The 27032-nt window shown below is 37.0% G+C and overlaps 1 protein-coding gene across 1 annotated transcript in view; it reads right to left on the minus strand.

The window, feature by feature from the left end:
• The window catches only part of RPS6KA6 (ribosomal protein S6 kinase A6), a 194883-nt gene that overhangs the window by 16045 nt on the left and 151806 nt on the right, over positions 1–27032 (minus strand). The window contains exons 19-20 of the mRNA XM_064574293.1: positions 8312–8388; positions 6603–6720 (exon numbers count right to left, since the gene is read on the minus strand). Of these exons, the coding sequence (XP_064430363.1) occupies positions 6603–6720; positions 8312–8388 (195 nt within the window). The remainder of the gene's footprint in view (positions 1–6602; positions 6721–8311; positions 8389–27032) is intronic.

Consider the following 27032-nt stretch of genomic DNA (forward strand, 5'->3'; position numbering starts at 1 on the left):
AGTCTTGTACCATTGTGGTTGGAATATACTTGGTATGATTTCAGTCATCTTAAATTTGTAGTATTTGTTATGTCTCTTTTTATGTGATTTAACCAGGGTATTTTTCTGTACTTGAAGAAAATGAATATTCTACTTTTCTTAGATGGAATGTTTTATATGTATCTTTTAGAACCATGTATTGTTAACTATGTGTCAAGTAAAAAATGTTCCTGTTGAAAAAAAATAACTGAGGGTACTCGTTTAAAACAAAGTATATCAAAGTGGAAATGGGTTGGGGGATGGGTGAAATAGGTGAAGGGGATTAAAAGTACACTTATCATGATGAGCACTGAGTAATGAGGTATAGCGCTGTTGAGAGTTTTCCCCCAAGGTCAGGAACACGGCAGGGATGTCCACTATCACCACTGCTATTAAACATAGTGTTAGAAGTCCTAGCCACAGCAATCAGACAACAAAAAGAAATTAAAGGCATCCAAATCAGCAAAGAAGAAGTCAAACTCTCACTCTTGGCAGATGATATGATATTTTTTTGTGGAAAACCCAAAAGACTCCACCCCAAAACTGCTAGAACTCATACAGGAATTCAGTAAAGTGGCAGGATATAAAATCAATGCACAGAAATCAGTGGCATTCCTATACTCCAACAACAAGACCGAAGAAAGAGAAATTAAGGAGTCAATCCCATTTACAATTGCACCCAAAATCATAAGATCCCTAGGAATAAATCTAACCAAAGAGGCACAGAATCTGTACTCAGAAAACTATAAAACACTCATGAAAGAAATTGAGGGAGACACAAAGAAATGGAAAAACGTTCCATGCTCATGGATTGGAAGAACAAATATTGTGAAGATGTCAATGCTACCTAGAGCAATCTACACACTTAATGCAATCCCTATCAAAGTACCATCCACCTTTTTCACAGAAATGGAACAAATAATCCTAAAATTTGTATGGAACCAGAAAAGACCCCAAATAGCCAGAGGAATGTTGAAAAAGAAAAGGAAAGCTGGTGGCATCACAATTTCGGACTTCAAGCTCTATTACAAAGCTGTCATCATCAAGACAGTATGGTACTGGCACAAAAACAGACACATAGATCAATGGAACAGAATAGAGAGCCCAGAAATGGACCCTCAACTCTATGGCCAACTAATCTTCGACAAAGCAGGAAAGAATGTCCAGTGGAAAAAACACAGTCTCTTCAACAAATGGTGCTGGGAAAATTTGAAAGCCACATGCAGAAGAATGAAACTGGACAATTTCCTGACACCACAAACAAAAATAGATTCAAAATGGATGAAAGACCTAAATGTGAGACAGGAGTCCATCAAAATCCTTGAGGAGAACACAGGCAGTAACCTCTTCGACCTCAGCTGCAGCAACTTCTTCCTAGAAACATCACCAAAGGCAAGGGAAGCAAGGGCAAAAATGAACTACTGGGACTTCATCAAGATAAAAAGCTTTTGCACAGCAAAAGAAACAGTCAACAAAACCAAAAGATAACCAACAGAATGGGAGAAGATATTTGCAAATGACATATCAGATAAAGGGCTAGTATCCAAAATCTGTAAAAACTTATCAAACTCAACACCCAAAGAACAAATAATCCAATCAAGAAATGGGCAGAAGACATGAATAGACACTTTTTTTTTTCCAAAGAAGACATCCAAATGGCCAACAGACACATGAAAAAGTGCTCAACATCACTCGGCATCAGGGAAATCCAAATCAAAACCTCAATGAGATACCACCTCACACCATTCAGAATGGCTAAAATTAACAAGTCAGGAAATGACAGATGTTGGAGAGGATGCAGAGAAAGGGGAACCCTCCTACACTATTGGTGGGAATGCAAGCTGGTGCAGCCACTCTGGAAAACAGTATGGAGGTTCCTCAAAAAGTTGAAAATAGAGCTACCATACGACCCAGCAATTGCACTACTGGTTCTTTACCCCAAAGATTCAAATGTAGTGATCCGAAGGGGTACGTGCACCCCGATGTTTATAGCAGCAATGTCCACAATAGCCAAACTATGGAAAGAGCCAAGATGTCCATCGACAGATGAATGGATAAAGAAGATGTGATATATATATATATATTATATTCCATTATATATATATATATATATATTCCATTATATAATATATATATATATATAATGGAATATTATGCAGCCATCCAAAGGAATGAAATCTTGCCATTTGCAATGACGTGGATGGAACTGGAAGGTATTATGCTGAGCGAAATAAGTCAATCAGAGAAAGATATGTATCATATGATCTCACTGATATGAGGAATTCTTAATCTCAGGAAACAAACTGAGGGTTGCTGGAGTGGTGGGCGGTGGGAGGCATGGGGTACCTGGGTGATAGACATTGGGGAGGGTCTGTGCTATGGTGAGCGCTGTGAATTGCGCAAGACTGTTGAATCACAGACCTGTACCTCTGAAACAAATAATACATTATATGTTAAAAAAAAGAAGATAGTAGGAAGGGAAAATTGAAGGGGGGGAAGGCAGAGGGGGAGACGAACCATGAGAGACTATGGACTCTGAGAAACAAACTGAGGGTTCTAGAGGGGAGGGGGTGGGGGGATAGGTTAGCATGGTGATGGGTATTAAAGAGGGCACGTACTGAATGGAGCACTGGGTGTTATATGCAAACAATGAATCATGGAACACTACATCAAAAACTAATGATGTAATGTATGGTGATTAACGTAACATAATAAAAAAATAAAGAAACATGCTTGGCAAAAAAAAATAAATTAACAAATAAAATAAAAGCTATGGTACTAGAAGTTCTAAAAGGATTTCATTATAATATTTTAAGTATTAAGCTGTTCTGTAATATAGATTATGTAAATGTTAAGTTTCAGTATACTTAATTTTCATATTATATAAAAGAACTGGGTGAACAAGAACACCTTTGCTGTTATGATTAAAGGTTTATAGACCTCTCTTTCATTCTACTTACATAAGGCAAACTAATAAAGCCTTTTTTCTCCAGAAAGTTTTCTCTATCTTATAGTAGAATGAAAAGAATACTGGACTGAAAATCAACTCCAGCTCTGCCATTTATTGGTGTATGACCATGGACAAGATAAATTATACACACCTTGGCTTATCTAACTACACAATGATGGACCAGGTCCCTTCCAGCTCCAGAAATCTATGACTTTGAAATACGTAAACAAAGACTCTTCTATTAAAAGAATGTTCAAGCCAAAATGAAAAATAAATATTTATGTAAAATCTGGCCACTTATTGCAAATTTAGTCATTCACAATAGGACAGTATCTATCTTTATATATGGACAGAAAAATCTTAGTGTGCAAATTAACAATGGAAGGTATATCTGAAGAAAAGATTAGTTTATGAAAAAGTATTCAATTAAGTATTATGCTAAGTGTGTTAGAGAATGTAAAAATGAGTATGACATTTAAACACTGAGGAGGAAGAATAAAAATGCACACAAATACATGACAAAGGAGAATGTGTTAAGTGCTCTAATAAAATACATACAACATAGTAATGGGAACACAGTAGAGGACATGTAGAATTTGCTTTTTTTACAGGAGATGAGGGAAGAGGTCATAAATAATTGTCCCATAAGAACTTCTACTAGTCAACTCTTTGTTGGTTAAAGGTCTATGTACTTGAAAAAAGTAACACTTTGTTTACTTAAAATATTATAAAATTTAGACAGAACAGTCTAATTAATCAGGTATTATTGTGTTTACATGGAGTGACACCATGAGATTTTCATTACTCTTGCCTCTTCTACTTTTGCTTAGTTTACAAGATACTTTTTGTCTTCCCTGTTTTCCAAAAGGGAAGCAGTAAAATGCCAATGTTCTTGAAGCCTGCAGTTTGGAGGTGAGGAGTTAGCTGAAACTGTTGTAGCAATAAAACACATAAAACTATCACCTCTCACACCTACCACACTTTAACTGAATGAACAAAGTTTATGAACTCTGCATGGACAGGAGGCAAAGAGAATCATCTTTTATATGCTTCTGGTGTTGGCATTCACCAATAGCAAGAAGAACATTTAAAAATTGTAATGAACTGCAATTAAGTAAAGCAACTGTCAACAGATGATTGTAAGCCAAACCATGAGAGACTCTTGACTCCAGGAAAACAAAACAAAACAAAACAAAACAAAACTGAGTGCTGTGGAAAGGTAGGTGGGTGGAGGGTTGGGGTAACTGGGTGATGAACATTAAGGAGGGCACATGATGTGATGAGCACTGGGTGTTATATGCAACTAATGGATCATTGAACAGTACGCCAAAAACTAGTGATGTACTATATGTTGGCTAATTAAATTTAAATAAAAAAAAAAAGAAAAGAGATGATAGCAAATTCCACAATTCTCACAACTAAGGGGTGCTGGTTTAAGGAGTTATGGGCAACTGAAGAATAGTTTACCTTTATCAGTAATTTAAAACAATCAAAAAAATCAAACTGTTAAAATGTACAGGAGATAGGTGGTTTTTTTTTTTTAGAAGGTTCATGTAAGTTCCTTTGCTCAGCATTTGCCACCGTTTTCAGAAAAATTTCAAAGATAGAACTAAAGTCACTTGATCCATAAAAAAGGAATACATGAAAGACCTTGTGAAATATTTCAACAATATCCCCCAATATCTTTTCCTATGTTAATTACTCCAGAATATCACACTAAAAGAGGAGGGGAGAATAAAACTAAGCTTTAATATGTATTATTATTTCTTTATTTTTTAGCAGGGGGAGCAGCAGAGGGAGAAGCAGGCTCAATCCCAGGACCCTGGAAGCATGACCTGAGCCAAAGGCAGACGCTTAACCAACTGAGCCACCCAGGTGTCCTGTATTATTATTTCTTAAGCACTAGACAGACTCAAACATAAAACACATGGAACATGGAAAACTGAAATCTAAGCATAATTGTCATATGAATCTCTATTTCAGCATTACATTCACTGTTGCTTGTTATTTTTTTAAAAGAAATGCAAGAGGATCATATGTATAGCTTTAAACACTGGACTTACTCCTTGGGAAAATGCATTTTCTGACAAACAAACTGGCTGACTAGAACATACATGTATTTATTGAATACTAGTAGTTTCAATCACTTTACATGGAGAAATACAACAAATTATAAATAAAACAAACTGCAAAGAAATGGAATTTTGGAGAATTTAGTCCCCAAATTTTATAGATGAGAAAACTGAGGCAGCTAGTTAGTAGTTCACAAACTAATAGTCAGTACTCCTGGCTTCCAATCGGGTGTTTTTTTACTATACCACACAGTACACTTGTCTCATAGCCAAGATCCAAACATAATTCCTTATGTGTTTTTCTAATGTTTAAAAGGTAGTTACAATCAAATCCCTGATTTATTTACTCTATAATAATTAGGATATGAGATTTACTCCACAATATACTCTACAGATAAGCTAGTATTCTTGAGACAGTTATGTTTTATAATTAGCAGCTATTAAGTATAAGCAATTCCTTTTGTCTTAAATTGTTTTCTACTTCAAATTGCAGCTTAAAAGCTTCAGGACCCTATAAACCACATGCTGACAGCCTGTGGATTTTTGTTTTAAAACTCAAAATTTTTAAATTATATATGTTAAAAGAGTTCATAGTCAAGGTTTGATCAATTTTTTTCCCCTAAATTAAATCAGGCCGGTTACACTGGAACTGTACAGCCTACTATGGCAGCCACTAGCCATATGTGGCTATTAAGCCTTTTAAAATGTGGGTAGTCCAACTTGTGGTGAGCATAGTATAGTGTATAAACTAGTTGAATCACTATGCTGTATACCTGAAACTAATGTAACATTGTGTGTCAACTATACACAAAAAATTAATGAAAAAGAAAAATAATTTTTGAAAAATGTGGGTAGTCCAAATTTATATGGGCTCTAAGTATAAACTACACAGCAGGTTCTGAAGACTTAGTATAAAAAAAAGAATGTAAAATATCTTATTAATTTTTATACTGTTTAGATATTGAAATGATATATTGTGGATATACCAGGTTAAATAAAAGATATTCTTAAAATTAATTTCACCTGTTTCTTTTTTGTTTTTTAATGTGGCCGCTAGAAATTTTTAAATTACATATGTGGCTTACATTATATTTCTATTGGACAGCTCTAAGTTTTCAATAATAAATATCTAGGTGGTACTGATAAAAAGTTTGTATATTCTCAAAGAATAAGTTAGCATAAAACTGCATAATCACTAGTCAATGTCTGTGCTAAAGAAGAAATGATGTGTAAAAATACACTAAATACAGAAATCAGCTCTAGTTGGCTTTAAATTTGTGTTTTCCCCCAGTAGATTTACATTTTTAGTTTTGGTTAATACTGAAAATAGTTTATATTCCTTGAACACATATGAACTGATATGAGAGAAATATCGCCTAGAAGCATGGAAGAAAAAAAAGTCAGGCTTCATCTTGTTCAAACCACATATAAATGTGAGTTGACTTAAAAACAAATACTGACATATAAACACCATCAGATACTCTGCAAATACAGACTAGGCTACAACTTAAAGGTTTTAGCAATTTAAAGTGAATGCAACAAAAGATATTTATAATTTATACCTTTGCTCCATCTGAAATATTGTCCCAGTTTCCACCACTCAATGAGAACTTGCCATTGCCTATACGTAGCAGTATCTCTTCAGGAGTATCATTGGGGCCATTAGCAAATGGAGTGTAGCTATTAATAAAATAGATTTTAATAGACATTAGGGCCTAACATACAAATTAAATCTAATTAAAAGTGAAGAGGATAAGACAACATGCAAATATTTACTACAGCAAATTAAGAGTATCATCTAATATTTTCCTTCATTCTTCATATCAAATTTTATATTTCAATGAACTTAATTCTAATGAATTAATTGAGTCTTGCCTACATTGATATTTTTTCCTTTGATCAGTTAATCAATGTAAAATAAAATAAAGGTGGCATTTTATGTAAAGCTATAGGCTTAAAATTGGACCAGAATAAAACATGCAAATTTTGTATTCTCCCAGGCATAAGTTAGCAAACCAAATATACTTACTATGAAGAAATCATCAATTTTATATATTTAGAATGTATTTATTGATTAGTTCAAATTTATTCATTAGCATTTTATCAGTATTATCCACGGGAACAGGTTAACAATATTTTAATTAATGTCTATAAACAATGGTTTAAATATTTATATCAATATAACAAAAAACCTCTATAGTTGAAGACAAATAGATTGTACAAAGTTAAAGTAGTTTAAAAATTAATTATGGAATAACAAAAGTGATCAGTTTTGTAACATTCTAACAGGTGGAACTGAAAATGGTATTCAAATTTGGGAATAGAAAGGCTTATGGTTAAGAAGTATGAGGAAGATATCTTAATATGCTAATGCTTAATTCTCTTATGTAACAATTAAGTAGAGATAACTACTCTTCGCTTTAGTACTTCCTGTGGTCTATAACTAAATATTTTGTATAAGTACATAGCATATCTATAAATATTTGGAATACACTGATACATGTAATTACCACCAAGTCAATAAATAATTCAGTCACAATATTCATAACATATTTACAACACTCCTGTTATGTCAAGAATATTTAAATTATACTAAATGCCTTCTTTAAAAAGTCACACCTAAGTATATTATATAATTACATTATAATTCTTCAAATTCCATTCTATGCCTTTTTCTACAGCCATATTTATTCTTAAATAACATTATTATTAAGAGTAAAACAGCACTTATATTATTTGTAAATTACCAATAGTAAAATAATCCAATTATTCCTTTTTTTTTTAGTATTTATCTTTTTCAGAGAAGGCTGCTGTGTATGTTTCTGTAGTTTAGTATTCTGTTGCTATTTATATTTTTTATAAAGCTCAGTCTTACTTAATCTCTACCACCAGGAAAGCCAGAATTCAAATATTTTAAAAATTTAAATCAGTATCAACAAGCTCAATGGGCAAACACCCATTAAAAGAAGAAATTATTTTATGTTCAAGTAAACATTTTCAAACCTTAATGGACTGAAAGTAAAATACCAAAATAAAAATATGTGCTTTATTTTTAAAAGTTTTAGTTCTAGTTGAAAATTCTTTTAATTTATATATCTGAATAATGCCTCATCAAATACCTTACTTCATGTTTTCACATTTTATAAATAAACAATAGATATTTTAAAATGTTCATATCATTTTACTTAAGGCTATTTTCATCTATCCATTTCTTTACAGATAGAGATATATAGATGAAATTCAAATTATGATGTGTATTATTATTTCTTACCCAGCCAGCATCGTGTAAAAAAGGACACCCAGGCTCCAAATATCACAAGCAGCATCATAGCCCTGTTGCATAAGAACCTGAGAAAGAAATACACATTATCTGGTATTACTCAGTATAAATTCGGTTTTATTATCCAAAAGACAGTTGTATTTCCAATAATCTCACAAATGTTCACAATGTAAAAGCTTAGATCATTTAAATCTTTTCAATAATAGATTCATGTAATGTCAAAGGCAAAGTCTTTTGCAATTAGCAAGCATTAAGTAAATGGCTATTAATAAGGTGATTGAGTAACATGGGTCATTAAAAAAAAAAAAAACTTTGAAGATATGATCCCTGACCCTAATGAGTTTTCACTCCTCCTCTTAGAAAAACCAGACACAGACAACAAAATTTAAGATTAATATTGTATAGAGAGCCTAATATGTACTATACACAATACTGTCTTTTCATCCTGACACTGACTCTATGAGGTAGATATTACTCTTTCTATTTTGAAGATGAGGACACTAAGGCAAATATACTATAATTTGCCCAACATCACAAAACTAGTAAGTAGTACAGTTGGTATTCTTACTCTAGAGATTGTGCTTTTAATATCTATGATAATTGCTTCCTTTCCATGCAAAAGATGGTAAGATAATATATGCTCTCATGAAAGCAAGATGGATTTATATTTTACATCAAAGCTTTATATGTTTTGGGAAGAGAAGTATATTTCTGGATCACAAAAACACATCTGATACATTCCGAATGGTTTCATTAATTTTTCATGCAATAGTTCAGCTAGTTGTTCTGTGTCTTAGAGCTAGTGATTATATCAAATAATATGTTTATTATATATTCATGTGAGTTTTCTCTATGAAATTAATAAATTTTGTTGAAAAATAGAGATGACATGGATTGCAAGAACAAATACTATAAAAATCTCTATAGTACCCAAAGCAATCTACACACTTAATGCAATCAAAACACCACCAGCATTTTTCAGAGTTAGAACAAACAATCCTAAAATTTGTATGGAACCACAAAAGACCCCAAACAGCCAAAGCAATCTTGAAAAAGAAAAGCAAAGCTGGAGGCATCACAATTCCAGACTTCAACTTATATTACAAAACTGGAATGATCAAGACAACATAGTAGTGGCACAAAAATAGACACATAGTTCAGTAGAACAGAATAGAAAACCCAGAAATGAACCCACAAATCTATGGTCAATTAATCGTTGACAAAGCAGGAAAGAATATCCAATGAAAAAAAGTCTTTAACAAATGGTGTTGGGACAACAGGACAGCAACACGCAAGAGAATGAAACTGGACCACTTTCTAACACCATACAAAAAAATACACAAAATGGATTACAGACCAAAAAATGGATTAAAGACCTAAATTAAGACAGGAAACCATAAATATCCTAAGAGACAACTGAGGCAGTAACCTCTTTGACACTGGCCATAAGAATATCTTTCTAGATGAGATCAGGCACATTCAGGGTGGTATGACCTAACCTTATACCTAAAGGGGAAGGAGAAAGAACAGCAAATAAAGACTAAATCCGGCAGAAGAAGAGAAATAATAAGGAGGAGCAGAAATCAATGAAATAGAAAACAAAAGAAGAGTAAAAAAAAAAAAGTTTTTCTTACTTTACAATTTTGAGATGTAGTTTCTTCTAACAAACTGACCAAAATACACTCAGGATACAGTGTATTGCTCTGTTCTGTTCACCTGACTGTTTATATTCCTTATTTTTTCTCTCTTTTTTGTATTTAAATTTTCATTTATAGTTACATTCCATCCTTTCATTGTATTTAATTTATTTTTGTACATATATAAGTTTTTCTTTCTGTACATTTTGGGATCTACTTTTCCAGCAAAAGGACCCAAATACACACAGGATCCAGTGTATTGCTCTAGTCTGTTCATCTGTCTGATTATATCCTCTTTAAAAAAAAATTATTTTTTTCAGTTTCAGGTCTCTTCTGATTTGTTTAGTATATATTTCTCTGGGGTTGTTATTGCCATTTTAGCACTTTGTTCTCTTGTCCATCTATTCTTCTCTGGATAGAATCACAAGAAGGAAAAACTCACCTCAAAAAAGAGAACAAAAGGCAGGCAGTACTGACTGCCAGGGACCTAATCAGTACAGACATAAGTAAGATGTCAGAACTAGAGTTCGGAATACCGATTATAAAGATACAAGCTGAGCTTGAAAAAAGCATAGAAGACACTAGAGAATCATTTTCTGGAGAAATAAAAGAACTAAAATCTAATCAAGTCAAAATAAAACAGGCTATTAATGAGATGCCATAAAAAATGGAGGCTCTGGGGCGCCTGGGTGGCTCAGTCATTAAGCAACTGCCTTCAGCTCAGGTCATGATCCCAAGGTCCTGGGGTCAAGCCCCACATCGGGTTTCCTGCTCCACGGGAAGCCTGCTTCTCCCTCTCCCACTCCCCCTGCTTGTGTTCCCTCTCTCGCTGTGTCTCTCTCTGTCAAATAAATAAATAAAATCTATTAAAAATGGAGGCTCTAACTACTACGATAAATGAGGCAGAAGAGAGAATTAGTGATATAGAAGACAAAATGATACAGAATAAAGAAGATGAGAAAAAAAAAGATAACTACTGGATCATGAGGGGAGAATTTGAGACATAACTGACACCAGAAAGTGAAACAATATTAGAATAATTGGGATCCCAGAAGAAGGGGAAATAGAGAGGGGCAAGAGGTATATTGGAGCAAACTATAGCAGAGAAATTCCTTAATCTGGGGAAGGAAATAGGCATCCAAATCCAGGAGGCACAGAAAACCCCCCTCAAAGTCACCCCAACATACAATAGTGAAACATGCATATCTCAGAGACAAAGAGAAAATCCTGAAAGCAGCTCAGGACAAGAGGTCCATAACCTAAGAAATATTAGACAGGCAGCAGACCTATCCACAGAGACCTGGCAGTCCAGAAAAGGCTGGTATGACATATTCAGTGTACTAAATGAGAAGAACATGCAGCCAAGAATACTTTATCCAGAAAGGCTGTCATTCAGAATGGAAGGAGAGATGCAGAGCTTCCAGGATAGAGAGAAACTAAAAGAATATGTGATCACTAAACCAGCCATGCAAGAAATATTAAGGGGGATCCTGTAAGTGAAGAGAGACCCAAGAATAACATAGACCAGAAAGGAACAGAGACACTCTATAGAAACAGGGGCTTTACAGGCAATACAGTGGCAATAAATTCATATCTTTCAATAATTACTCTGAATGTAAACGGACTAAATGCTCCAATCAGAAGACATAGGATATCAAAATGGATGAAAAAATGAGACCCATCAATATTCTGCTTCAAAAAGACTCATTTTACACTGAAAGACACCTCCAGATTGAAAGTGAGGGGGTGGAGAACTATTTATCATGCTAATGGACATCAAAAGAAAGCTGGAGTGGCCATCCTTCTATCAGACAAACTAGATTTTAAACAAAAGACTGTAACAAGACATGAAGAAGGACACTATATCATAACAAAGGGTCTATTAAACAAGAAGACTGAACGATTGTAAATATTTATGCCCCTAAATTGGGAGAAGCCAAATATATAAACCAATTAATAAGAAAATCATTGATAATAATACAATAATATAGGGGACTTTAACACCCCACTCACAGTAATGGACAGCTCATCTAAGCAGAAGATCAACAAGAAAACAAGGGCTTTGAATGACACAGAGGACCAGATGGACTTAACAGATATATACAGAGCATTCCATCCTAAAGTAAAAGACTATACATTCTTCTTGAGTGCACATGGAACATTCTCCAGAAGAGATCACATAGTGGGTCACAAATAAGGTTTCCACGGATACCAAAAGTTTGGGATTATTCCCTGCATATTTTCAGACAATGCTTTGAACCTGGAACTCAATCACAAGAGGAAAGTCAGAAAGAACTCAAATACAAGGAAGCTAAAGAGCATCCTACTAAAGAATGAATGGGTCAACCAGGAAATTAAAGAAGAATTTAAAAAGTTCATGGAAACAAATGAAAATGAAAACACAACTGGTCAAAATCTTTGGGATGCAGCAAAGGCAGTCCTAAGAGGAAAGTATATAGCAATACAAGCCTTTCTCAAGAAACAAGAAAGGTCTCAAGTACACAACCTAACCCTACACCTAAAGGAGCTGGAGAAAGAACAGCAAATAAAGCCTAAACCCAGCAGGAGAAGAGAAATCATAAAGATCAGAGCAGAAATCAATGAAATAGAAACTAAAAGAACAGTAGAACAGATCAACGAAACTAGGAGCTGGTTCTTTGAAAGAATTAACAAGATTGATAAACCCCTGGCCAGACTTATCAAAAAGAGAAGAGAAATGACCCAAATCAACAAAATCATGAATGAAAGAGGAAGATCACAAACAACACCAAAGAAATACAAGCAATTATAAGAACATATTATGAGCAACTATATGCCGACAAATTAGACAATCTGGAAGAAATGTATGCATTCCTAGAAACAGATAAACTACTAGATTCATAAACTACCAAAACTGAAACAGGAAGAAATAGAAAACCCAAACAGACCAACAACCAGGAAAGAAACGAAGAAGTAATCAAAAGTTTCCTGACAAACAAGAGTCCAAGGCCAGATGGCTTCCCAGGGGAATCCTACCAAACATTTGAAGAATTCATACCTATTCTTCTGAAGCTGTTTCAAAAAATAGAAATGGAACGAAACTTCCAAACTCTTTCTATGAGGCCAGCATTACATTGATCCCAAAACCAAAGACTCCACCAAAAAGATTTACAGACCAATATCCATGATGAACATGGATGCCAAAATTCTCATCAAAATACTAGCCAATAGGATCCAACAGAACATTAAAAGGATTATTCACCACGCCTACATGGGATTTATTTCTGGGGTCCAAGGGCGATTCAACATCCACAAATCAAGTAATTTGATACATTATATTAACAAAAGAAAGGACAAGAAACATATGATCCTCTCAATAGATGCAGAGAAAGCATTTGACAAAATACAGCATTCCTGGGGCGCCTGGGTGGCTCAGTTGGTTAAGCGACTGCCTTCGGCTCAGGTCATGATCCTGGAGTCCCGGGATCGAGTCTCGCATCGGACTCCCTGCTCAGCAGGGAGTCTGCTTCTCCCTCTGACCCTCATGATCTCTCTATCTCATTCTCTCTCTCAAATAAATAAATAAAATCTTTAAAAAAAAATACAGCATTCTTTCTTTTTTTTTTTTTAAGATTTTATTTATTTATTTGACAGAGAGAGACACAGCGAGAGAGGGAACACAAGCAGGGGGAGTGGGAGAGGGAGAAGCAGGCTCCCCGCAGAGCAGGGAGCCCGATGTGGGACTCGATCCCAGGACCCTGGGATCATGACCTGAGCCGAAGGCAGTCGCTCAACCGACTGAGCCACCCAGGCGCCCCAGCATTCTTTCTTGATTAAAACTCTCCACAGTGTAGGGATAGACGGAACATACCTCAGTGTCATAAAAGCCATCTATGAAAAGCTCACAGTGAATATCATTCTCAATGGGGAAAAACTGCGAGTTTTTCCCCTGAGGAGGAACACAACAGGAATGTCCTCTATCACCACTGTTGTTCAATGTAGTACTAGAAGTCCTAGACTCAGCAATCAGAGAACAAAAAGAAAGAAAAGGCATCCTAATCAGCAAATAAGAAGTCAAATTCACACATTGCAGATGACATGAAACTCTATGTGAAAAACCCAAATGACTCTACTGCAAAATTGCTAGAACTCATACAGGAATTCAGCAATGTGGCAGGATATAAAATCAATGCACAGAAATCAGTTGCATTATATCTACTAACAATGACACAGAAGAAAGAGAAATTAAGGAGTCAATCCCATTTACAACTGCACCAAAGGCCATATACTTAGGAATAAACCTAACAAATGAGGCAAAGGATCTGTACTCAGAAAATTATAGAATGCTCATGAAAACATTGAGGAAGACACAAAGAAATAGAAAAAATGTTCCATGCTCATGGACTGGAAGAACAAATATTGTTAAATTGTCCATGCTACCTAAAACAATCCATTCAATGCAATTCCTATCAAAACACCATCAACTTTTTTCACAGAGCTGGAACAAACATTCCTAAAATTTGTATGGAACCAGAAAACACTCTGAATAGCCAAAGGAATGTTGAAAAAGAAAACCAGAACTGATGGCATCACAATCCTGGACTTAAAGCTATATTACAAAGTTGTAATCATCAAGAAAGTATGGTATTGGCACAAAAACAAACACATAGATCAATGGAACAGAAGGAGAACCAAGAAATGGATCCTCAATTCTATGGTAAACTAATCTTTGACATAGCCGGAAAGAATATCCAGCGGATAAAATACAGTCTCTTCAACAAATGGCATTGGGAAAATTAAAGAGCCACATGCAGAAGAATGAAACTGGACAAATTCCTTATACCATACACAAAAATAGACTCAAAATGGATGAAAGACCTAAATGTGAGTCAGGAATCCATTAAAATCCTAGAGGATAACACAGGCAACAACCTCTGTGACCTTGGCCACAGCAACTTCCTTCAAGACACATCTGCAAAGACAGAAATGAACTACTGGGACTTCATCAAGATAAAAAGCTTTTGCACAGCAAAGGAAACATTTGACAAAACCAAAAGACAACAAACAATGGGAGAATATATTTGTAAATGACATATCAGATAATGGGCTACTATCCAAAATCTTTAAAGAACTTATCAAACTCAACACCCAAAGAACAAATAATGGAATCAAGAATTAGGCAGAAAACTTGAACAGACATTTCTCCCAAGAAAACATACAAATGCCAATAGACACATGAAAAAATGCTCCCCATCACTCGGCATTAGGAAATACAAATCAAAACCACAAGCGATACCACATCACACCAGTTACAATGGCTAAAATTAACAAGTCAGGAAATGATAGATGTTGGCGAGGATGCAGAGAAAGGGGAAGCCTCTTACACTGTTTTTGGGAATGCAAACTGGTACAGCCACTCTGGAAAACAGTATGGAGGTTCCTCAAAAAGTTGAAAATAGAGCTACCCTACAACCTAGCAATTATATTACTGGGTATTTACCCCAAAGATAAAAATGTAGTGATCTGAAGGGGCACCTGTACCCCAATGTTTATAGCAGCAATGTCCACAATAGTCAAACTATGGAAAGAGCCCAGATGTCCATCAACAGATGAATGGATAAAGAAGATGTAGGATTCTTGGGGCAAAGACGGCAGAGAAGTAGGAGATCCTATCTCAATCAGTCCCCTGAATTCAGCTGGATATCTACCAGACCAATCTGAACACCCACAAAATCAGACTGAGATGTAAGAAGATATATCTGGATCTCTACAAACAGAATATCATTGGTGGATGGTTTCAAGGTATGAAGTGGGGAGCCGTGATTCCAGAGGCAAATATCGGAAGATAAATGGAACGGGGAGGGAGGCTCCGAGATCCTGTGCCACTGGAGTGCAAAAGCCTCCCATGCTGGAGACTGGGCAAAGGCTTGCAGACTGGTATTGGTGGGGAAAGGACTTTAGGGCAGTCCCCCGGATTGAAACCTGGGGCTCCGAGGGCACAGGTGTGAACTGGGGGCAGCTGGCGGTTTTAGAAACACAAAGAGCAGAGACAAGCCTGGACCTGGAGGTGAGGGCTGGGAGTGCTGCTGTGGGGCACACAACCCAGGTCACCACAGTTTTAGCAGCACAGACAGAAATGAAGACTGTGGCCTGGACAGCTCACTGAAGAACAGACTGTGATCTCTCTGTTCTGAGGCAGAGGTTTGGAAACGATCAGTTCTGCTCTAAGTGTTGGAAGAGACATGGAAATCTGCCAGGGAAAGCAACCAGAGAACAAAAGCCCCCCCAAAACCGGTTTTCACTGAGCCCATACCCCCCACGCACAAACAGGGAGCAGGGCAACTCGGCCCAAACACGGTTGGCTGAGTAACAGCGCAGCAGGCCCCTCCCCCAGAAGACAGGCCAGAAGAACAAGAGGCTGGCAACCCTAAGGTACCAATAAAACAGGTGCATCTTGCTTGGGTTCTGGTCAATAATTTGGAATCTGTACATCCCCTCAACCACCCCTCAACAGAATGACGAAGAGGAGGAACCCCCAAAATAGGAAAGACTCAAAATAGGAAAGACTCAGGAAAGACCTCTGATGCAGAACTGATGGATACGGATATAAGCTAGATGTCGGAAATGGACTTCAGGGTCACAGTTATGAAGACAATAGCTAGGATGGAGAAAACGATTAATGGTAACATAGATTCTCTAAAGGCAGAAAAGAGAGCTGATCTGGCACAACTTAAAAATACTATCAGTGAGATCCTATCTAATCTAGATACTCTAACAGCTAGGGTAAACAAGGGAGAAGAATGAATTAGTGATCTAGAAGACAAAGAGAGAAAAGAAGGAACAGGAGGAGGCCTGGAACAAACAGCTTAATATCCATGAAAACAGAATTAGAGAAATAAGTGACGCTATGGAACATTCCAATGTCAGAATCAATGGGATCCCTGAGGGGATGGAGAGAGAGAGAGGACTTGAAGATATATTTGAGCAAATCATAGCTGAGAACTTCCCTAATCTGGGGAATGAAACGAGCATTCTTGTCCTAGAGGCAGAGAGGACCCCTCCCAAGATCAAGGAGAATAGACCAGTGCCCCAGCAAGTAATAGTAAAACTCACAAAACTTAGAACCAATGAAACCATCGTAAGGGAACTTGGGGGAAGAGATTCCTTATGTACAGAGGGAGGAACATCAGAATAACATCAGACCTGTCCACAGAGACCTGGCAAGCCAGAAAGGGCTGGCAAGACATATACAGGGTACTAAATGAGAAGAACATGCAGCCAAGAACACTTTATCTGGCAAGGCTGTCATTTCGAATGGATGGAGAGATACAGAGCTTCCAGGACTGGCAGAAACTGAAAGAATATGTGACCACTAAGTCAGCCCTGCAAGAAATATTAAGGGAGGTTCTATAACAGGAGAAAGACCCCAAGAGTGATATAGAACAGAAAATTACAATCTATAGAAACAAGGATCTCACCGGCAACATGATGACAATAAAATCATATCTTCCAATAATCACTCTCAACATGAACGGCCAAAAGCTCCCATGAAATGGCACAGTGTTGCAGACTGGATAAAAAGACAGGACCCATCCATATGCTGTCTACAAGAGACTCATTTGGAACCTAAAGATACATCCAGACTGAAACTGAATGGATGGAGATCCATCTTTCATGGCAACGGACCTCAAAAGAAAGCCGGGGTAGCAATTCTCACATCAGACAAATTAGATTTTAAGCTAAAGACTAGTTAGAGACACAGAAGGACACTATATCATTCTTAAAGGGTCTATCCAACAAGAAGACCTAACAATTGTAAATATCTCTGCCCCCAACATGGGAGCAGCCATCTACATAAGCCAACTGTTAACCAAAATAAAGAGACATAATGATAATAATATGTTAATTGTAGGAGACCTAAACACTCCACTCTCAGCAACAGACAGATCATCTAAGCAGAAAATCAACAAAGAAACAAGAGCTTTGAATGACACACTGGACCAGATAGACCTCAAATATATACACAGAACATTCCACCCTAAAAAAACAGAATACTCATTCTTCTTGAGCGCACATGGAACTTTCTCGAGAATACACCACATACTGGGTCACAAATCAGGTCTCAACCGGTACCAAAAGATTGAGATTATTCCCTGCATATTCTCAGACCATAATGCTTTAAACTGGAACTCAATCATAAGAAAACATTTGGAAGAAATTCAAACACTTGAAAATTAAAGACCACTCTGCTTAAGAATGTTTGGGTCAACCAGGAAATCAAAGAAGAACTTAAACAATTCATGGAAACCAATAAGAACAAAAACACATAGGTCCAAAACCTATGGGCTACTGCAAAGGCTGTCCTAAGGGGGAAATACACAGCCATCCAAGCCTCACTCAAAAAAGTAGAAAATCCCGAATTTACCAACTAACTCTACACCTTAAAGAACTGGAGACGAAACAACAAATGATGCCAAAGCCATGCATTAGAAGAGAAATAATTAAGATTAGAGCAGAGATCAATGAATTAGAAACCAGAAATAGAGTAGAGCAGATCAGTGAAACTAGAAGCTGGTTCTTTGAAAGAATTAATAAGATTGATAAACCACTGGCCAGACTTATCCAAAAGAAAATAGAAAGGACCCAAATTAATAAAATTATGAACAAAAGGGGAGAGATCACAACTAACACCAAGGAAATAGAAACAACTATTAAAAATTATTACCAACAACTATATGACAATAAAGTAAGCAACTTGGAAGAAATGGATGTCTTCTGGGGAAACCTGTAAACTACCAAGACTGAAACAGGAAGAAATTGACAACCTGAATAGATCAATAACCATTAACGAGATTGAAGCAGTGATCAAAAACCTCCCAAAAAACAAGAGTCCAGGGCCTGATGGATTCCCTGGGGAATTCTACCAAACATTCAAAGAAGAAATAATACCTATTCTCCTGAAGCTGTTTCAAAAAATAGAAACAGAAGGAAAGCTTCCAGACTCATTCTATGAGGCCAGCATTACCTTGATCCCCAAACCAGGCAAAGACCCCATCAAAAAGGAGAATTTCAGACTGATATCCCTGATGAATATGGATTCCAAAATCCTCAACAAAATCCTAGCTAACAGGATCCAACAATACATTTTTTTTTAAAGATTTTTAATTTATTTATTTGACAGAGAGAGACAAAGCGAGAGATGGAACACAAGCAGGGGGAGTGGGAGAGGGAGAAGCAGGCTTCCTGCGGAGCAGGGAGCCTGATGCGAGGCTCGATCCCAGGACCCTGGTATCATGACCTGAGCCGAATGCAGATGCTTAAGGATACAAAATCAATGCACAGAAATCAGTTGCTTACTTACACACTAACAATGCAAGTATAGAAAGAGAAATTAGAGAATCGATTCCATTTATAATAGTACCACAATCCATAAGATACCTGGGAATAAACCTAACCAAAGAGGTAAAGGATCTATACTCTAGGAACTACAGAACACTCACGAAAGAAATTGAAGAAGACACAAAAAGATGGAAAAGCATTCCATGCTCATGGATCCGAAAATAAACATTGTTAAAATGTCTATGCTGCCCAGAGCAATCTATACCTTCAATGCCATACTGATCAAAATTCCAATGACATTTTTCAAAGGGCTGGAACAAACAATCCTAGAATTTGTATGGAATCAGAAGAGACCCTGAATCGCCAAGGAAATGTTGAAAAAGAAAAACAAAGCTGGGGGCATCACGTTGCCCGATTTCAAGCTATATTACAAAGCTGTGATCACCAAGACAGCATGGTACTGGCACAAAAACCGACATATAGACCAAAGGAACAGAATAGAGAACCCAGATATGGACCCTCAACTCTATGGTTAAATAATCTTCGACAACACAGGAAAAAATATGCAATGGAAAAAAGTCTCGTCAATAAATGGTGCTGGGAAAATTGGACAGCCACATACAGAAGAATGAAACTTGACGATTCTCTTACACTATACACAAAGATAAACTCAAAATGGATGAAACACCTCAATGTGAGACAGGAATCCATCAAAATCCTAGAGGAAAACATAGGCAGTAACCTCTTCAACATCGGCCACAGGAACTTCTTTCAAGAGACATCTCCAAAGGCAAGGAAATCAAAAGTGAAAATGAAGTTTTGGGATTTCATCAAGATAAAAAGCTCCTGCACAGCAAAGGAAACAGTCAACAAAACAAAGAGGCAGCCCACGGAATGGGGGAAGATATTTGCAAATGACACTACAGACAAAGGGCTGATATCCAATATCTATAAAGCACTTCTCCAACTCAACACCCAAAAAACAATCAATTCAAAAAATGGGCAGAAGACATGAACAGACACTACTCCAGAGAAGACATAAAATGGCTACCAGACAAATGAAAAAATATTCATCATCATTCGGCATTAATGCAGTAAATTCAAATCAAAACTACATTGAGATACCACCTTACACCAGTTAGAATGGCAAAAATTGACAAGGCAGGAAACAACAAATTTTGGCAAGGATGTGGAGAAAGGGGAACCCTCTTACACTGTTGGTGGGAATGCAAGTTGGTACAGCCACTTTGGAAAACAGTGTGGAGGTGCCTCAAAAAGTTAAAAATAGAGCTACCCTATGACCCAGCAATTGCACTATTGGGTATTTACCCCAACGATACAGATGTAGGGAAAAGAAGGGCAATATGCATCCCAATGTTCATAGCAGCCATGTCCACAATAGCCATACTGGAAGGAGCTGAGATGCCCTTCAACAGAGGAACAGATAAAGAAGATGTGGTTCATATATACAATGGAATATTACTCAGTCATTGCAAAGATGAATACCCAACTTTTCATCAGCATGGATGAGACTGGAGGAGATTATGCTACGTGAAATAAGTCAAACAGAGAAAGTCAATTATCATATGGTTTCACTTATTTGTGGAACATAAGGAATAGCATGGAGGACATTAGGAGAAGGAAGGGTAAAATGAAGGGGGGGTAATTGGAGGGGGAGATGAACCATGGGAGACTATGGACTCCAAGAAACAAACTGAGGGTTTTAGAGGGGAGGGCTGTGGGGGGATGGGTTGTCCCAGTGATGGTATTAAGGAGGGCACATATTGCATGGATTACTGTGTGTTCTACAGAAACAATGAATCCTGGAACACTACATCAAAAACTAATGAAGTACTGTATGGTGACCAACATAACATAATAATTTAAAAAAATTAAAAATAAAAATAAATAAAAATTAAAAACAATGACTAAAGTAAAAAAAATAATAAAGTAACTCAGGGAAGTAGAAAGTGGAATGTTGATGTAATAAGATTGGCCATGCTTAAGGGAAAAAAAAAAAAAAGAAGTAGCATATATATATACAATGGATTACTACTCAACCATCAAAAAATGCACTGATGTGGATAGAACTAGAGACTATTATGCTAATCAAAATACATCAGTCAGAGAAAGATGAATATTATGTCATTTCACACATATGTGAAATTTAAGAAGCAAAAGGTGCAAAGGAGAAAAAAGGAGACAGAGAGGCAAAGCAAGCAATAGCCCCTTAAGTATAGAGAATAAACTGATGGTTACCAGAGGGAAGGTGGGTGGCAGGATGTGTTAAATAGGTGATGAGGATTAAGGAGTGCACTTGTGATGAGCATTAGGTGGTATATGGAAGTGTTGAATCACTATATTGTACACCTGAAATTAATATTACACTGTATGTTAACTAACTGGAATTTAAATAAAAACTTAAAAATATAAAAAAAAGAAATAAACCCACTGCTAAAGCTTTTAGACCTAAAAACAAAATATAAATATTATTAATGCATTAACACTGTGAATTGCATAACCAGCAGCATGGACATTTATAAAAGGCTAAAAATATTAATGTTTGGCTTTGACAATTACCAGACATAAATAACGAGTATCTATCTCACATAAAATTCAAGATATAAATTTTTCCTAGTCAAAGAGTACTTATAAGAACAATCAAGTGCATGTATTGCATGGAGCAGTGGGTGTTATATGCAAACAATGAATCATGGAACACTACACCAAAAGCTAATGATGTGGGGTGCCTGGGTGGCTCAGTCGTTAAGTGTCTGCCTTCAGCTCAGGTCATGATCCCAGGGTCCTGGGATCAAGCCCTGCATCGGGCTCCCTGCTCCTCGGGAAGCCTGCTTCTCGCGCTCCCCCTGCTTGTGTTCCCTCTCTTGCTGTGTCTTTCTCTGTCAAATAAATAAATAAAATCTTGAAAAAAAATACTAATGTAATGTATGGTGATTAAAGTAACATAATAAAATAAAATTTAAAAAAAAAAGAACAATCAAGTGCAAACTTGAAAAGCTAATATCAAAATACCTATATAACTAGCTTATGTAAGTAATAGTAGGGACCAAAAAGGCTCTAAGGAATAACGAGTTATTGCTAAACAACTCACATCAGACAACTTCCATCCAATTTATTGTAGGTTCCTTTAAGTCAGGCTCATTTTTAGACTTCAGTACACATTTAACATTAGTAGAAAAATATCATGTGTTTACTTCTATAAAGAATAAGATATTTCTGGAGATATATTAATTTTTGCAACACAGTTATAGTAGAAAAGGACATCAATGAAGTAAAGCTTAGAAGGTTGATTGATACATATCAAAAAATGAACAAATATTTCTTCCTTATTAATAAGCCAAAATTGTACTAATTAGAATATATCTTAGCAAATAAGGAGTCTATTTACTATGATGAGATAGTGAATTTATACTCCCATAAATGCTATTATTTATTCAAATATCTGCATGGATACTTGAATCTTTCTGATTCTAGTTTAAAAGATAATGTATTTCATATACTTTATTCCTAATTTTTGAAAAGGTCTGAGATTTAGAAACAAATCTTACCTAAAATCTCTGTATTTCATTCATAAAAATTATAAATATTAATTTATTGCTAGCAGAGGCTTCAACACTTGATCATAAAACCTTTGAAAGTATTTTGAAAATACAAATACTACCCAAAGATAGCTGAAGTACTAATTATGGAGAAGTGGTCTCCAGGCGCCCACTTGAAAACCTTCACTACTACAGGGGAAGGGGTTAAGATGGTGGAATATGAAGGGGACCCTATGCTTGCCTCATCTCTCGAAAACAGATAGATAAATATCAAATCATTCTGAACACCCAGGAAATCAATGGGAGGACAGACAGAACAAACTGCACAACTACAGGGAGAAAAGAGGCCACATCAAGGAAGGTAGGAGGTGCAGAGACATGATGTGGGGGGAAAAAAAATCACAGGTGTTGCAGAAAGGAGGGAGCTCTGTTGACAGCAAGGGGAGAGAGAGAAAGATTGAGGAGTGCACAGGGGATTGCACAAGAAAATCATTTCCCCCAAACCACTGACTGGGAAAACAAGAGGGACTAGGAAAAACAAGAGGGGTCTTAGGTTGCATGAGGAGAAACAGTTCCCACTCTTGGGAGTGCATTTAGGAGAGGGGGCACTGCCTCTCAGAGGACAAGAGTTGGCAGGTGCCATTGCACTGCCTCACTCATTAGCATAAGAGAAGAGACACCTGATGAGGGAAGTTAACCTGGACACCAGCTTCTTGCTGTTTTTTACTATAAACTCCAATCCTCTGTACACTCATGCGACTGCCCTTCAGGGACAATCCAGCACCAGCCACAGTGTGGTGAGACCCTTCCCCAGAGGATCAGTTGGGTCCAGGCCATGCTGGTTTCCTAAAATTTGGAGTTTTGAAACCTAGCTGGCATGCCTGAGATAAAACACAGGATCACTGCGCCACCAGGTGGGCAAACAGCTCAGATACAGACAGAGTGAAGGCAAAAATCTGAGGGATGCCTAGGACACACAAGGAGAGACTGTTCACTCTTCTGTGAGGGTGAACTGAACAGCTATGGGTGCGAACGTCCCTCTCTGGGGACAAGAGAGCAGACCGATGTCATTTCTCCCCTTGCCCATCAGCACAGATGGAATTCAGTGAGCAGCATAGCAACCACAGTGAAGACTTGAGCTGCTTACACCAAGCCCTGTCCCCCTGTGCTCTGCAGGTGCTTTTTCACTAGGGTAAGAGTGCCTGAGAGTCACATCAGCAGTGGGCTCCTCCCCCAAAAGACCAGTACAACCCCCTCTCCCCTGCACACACCAAATCAACTGACCATAGAATACTGCAAACCTTGAGCTCTAGTGGAAATAGGATTTGGCCTCTTTTAACATGCAGACAACTACTTAAAACTCGACACACACTGGACAAGGTCCAAACACTCTCCACTGCATGCAAGAAAAACTGTGCAAGGGACTGACCTGAGGAAAAGAGCAGCCAAAACACAACAGTAGAGTGCACACAGCATACACCAGAAACAATTCCCGAAGAACCAGATCCTGGACAGTATACGAATTCATCCCAAAAGAAAGAACAAGAAGTCAAGGATAGGGATCTCATCAAAACAGATATAAGTAATATGCCTGAACCAGACTTCTGACAACAGTCAGAAGGATACTAGCTTGGCTAGAGAAAAACACCAGGAGTCCCTCACCACAGAGATAAAAGACCTAAAACCCAGGCTAGCCAAATTAAAACATGGTATAATGGAGATGTGAAACTGACTGGATGTAATGACCACAAGTAGGGAACAAGCAGAAGAACAAATAAGTGATAAAGAAGATAAAATTGTGGAAAATAATGAAGCTGAAAAGAAGAGGGAAAGAAAAATACTGGATCATTAATGTACACTTAGGGAACTCAGCAACTATATGAAGCATAATAACATTCATATCATAGGGGGCCCAGAAGAAGAGAGTGAAAAATGAGCAGAAGGTTTATTTGAGGAAATTAGAGCTGAAAACTTCCCTAATCTTGGGAAGGAAACAGATATCCCAATCCAGAAGGCACAGAGAACTGCTATCAAAATCAACAAAACAAACTAACACTAAGATATATTATAGTTAAGGGGCGCCTGGGTGGCTCAGTTGGTTGGGCGACTGCTTTCGGCTCAGGTCATGATCCTGGAGTCCCTGGATCGAGTCCCGCATCGGGCTCCCTGCTCAGCAGGGAGCCTGCTTCTCCCTCTGGCCCTCCCCACTCTCATGTGCTCTCTCTCTCTCATTCTGTCTCAAATAAATAAATAAAATCTTTTAAAAAAAAAGATATATTATAGTTAAATTTGCAAAACACAGTGATAAAGGTAAAATCCTAAAAGGAACAAGACAAAAAAGAAGTCCCTAACTTATAAGGGAAGACAAATAAGGTTAGCAGTAGATCTCTCCACAGAAACATGACAGGCCAGGAGGGAGTAGCATGATAGATTCAACATGTTGAATGGGAAAAAATATATATGCAGCCAAGAATACTTTATCCAGCAAGGCTGCCAGTCAGAATAGAAGGAAATATAAGTTTCCCAGATAAAAACTAAAGGAGTTCATGACACTAAACCAGCCCTGCAGGAAATATTAAAGGGGACTCTTTGAGTGGGAAAGTAAGACCAAAAGCACCAAGGACTAGAAAGGAACACAGAAAATCTCCAGAAACACTGACTTTACAGGTAATACAATGGCACTAAATTCCTATTAATAATCACTCTCAATGTAAATGAACTAAATTCTCCAATCACAAGTTATAGGGTATCAGATTGGATAAAAAAACAAGACCCATCTATAAGCTGCCTAAAAGAGACTCATTTTAGACCTAAGGACACCTGCAGATTGAAAGTGAGGGGATGGAGAACCATTTATCATGGTAACAGATGTCAAAAGAAAGTGAAAATAGCCATACTTCTATCAGACAAACTAGATTTTAAACCAAAGCCTGCTACAAGAGATGAAGAAGGGCACTATATCATAATAAAGGGGTCTATCCAACAAGAAGATCTAACAATTGTAAATGTTTATGCCCCCAAATTCAGAGGACTGAAATACATAAATCAGATAATAACAAACAAAAAGGAACTCATTGAGGGCGCCTGGGTGGCTCAGTCGGTTGAGCGACTGCCTTCGGCTCAGGTCATGATCCCAGGGTCCCGGGATCGAGTCCCACATCGGGCTCCCTGCTCTGCGGGGAGCTTGCTTCTCCCTCTCCCACTCCCCCTGCTTGTGTTCCCTCTCTCGCTGTGTCTCTCTCTGTCAAATAAATAAATAAAATATTTAAAAAAAAAAAGGAACTCATTGATAATAACACAATAATAGTAGGGGACTTCAACACCTTACTTATGTCAATGGACAGATCATCTAAGCAGAAAATCAACAGGGAATCAATGGCTTTGAATGACATGCTAGACCAGATGGACATATAACGAATATATTTAGAACATTTCATCCTAAAGCAGCAGAATACACATTCTTTTCGGGTGCATAGGAAACAGTCTCCAGAAAAGATCACATATTGGGTCACGAATCAAGCCTCAACAAACAGAAAAAGATTAAGATCTAACCATGCATATTTTCTGACCACAACACAATGGAACTAGAAGTCAACACAGGAAAAAATTTGGAAAGACCACAAGTACTTGGAGGTTAAGGAACATCTTACTGGAGAATGAATAGGTTAACCAGCAAATTAATGAATATGTAAAAAAAAATACATGGAAGCAAATGAAAATAGAACAGTCCAACACATTTGGGATGCAGCAAAAGCAGTCAAAACAGGGAAATGTACAGTAATACAAGCCTACCTCAAGTAGCAAGAAAAATCTCAAATATACAACCTAGCCTTACACCTAAAGGAGGTAGAAAAGGAACAGAAAGTGAAACCTAAAGTCAGTAGAAGGGAAATGATAAAGATTAGAGCAGAAATAAATGATAGAGAAACAAACAAAAAACAGAACATATCAATGAGGCTAGGAACTGTTTTTTTGATAGAATTAATCAAATTGATGAATCCCTAGCCAGTCTTATCAAAAAGAAAAGAGAAAGTACCCAAATAAAATCACAAATGAGAGAGGAGAGATCACAACCAACACCACAAAAATACAAACAATTTTAAGAGACTATTATAAAACTGGGCAATCTGGAAAAAATGGATAAATTCCTAGAAACATACAAACCACCAAAACTGAAACAGGGAGAAATACAAAATT

The sequence above is a fragment of the Mirounga angustirostris genome, unplaced genomic scaffold (assembly GCF_029215605.1).
Source record: "Mirounga angustirostris isolate CCGP_5_RB_7025 unplaced genomic scaffold, mMirAng1.0.hap1 SCAF_11, whole genome shotgun sequence".
Taxonomy (NCBI): Eukaryota; Metazoa; Chordata; class Mammalia; order Carnivora; family Phocidae; genus Mirounga; species Mirounga angustirostris.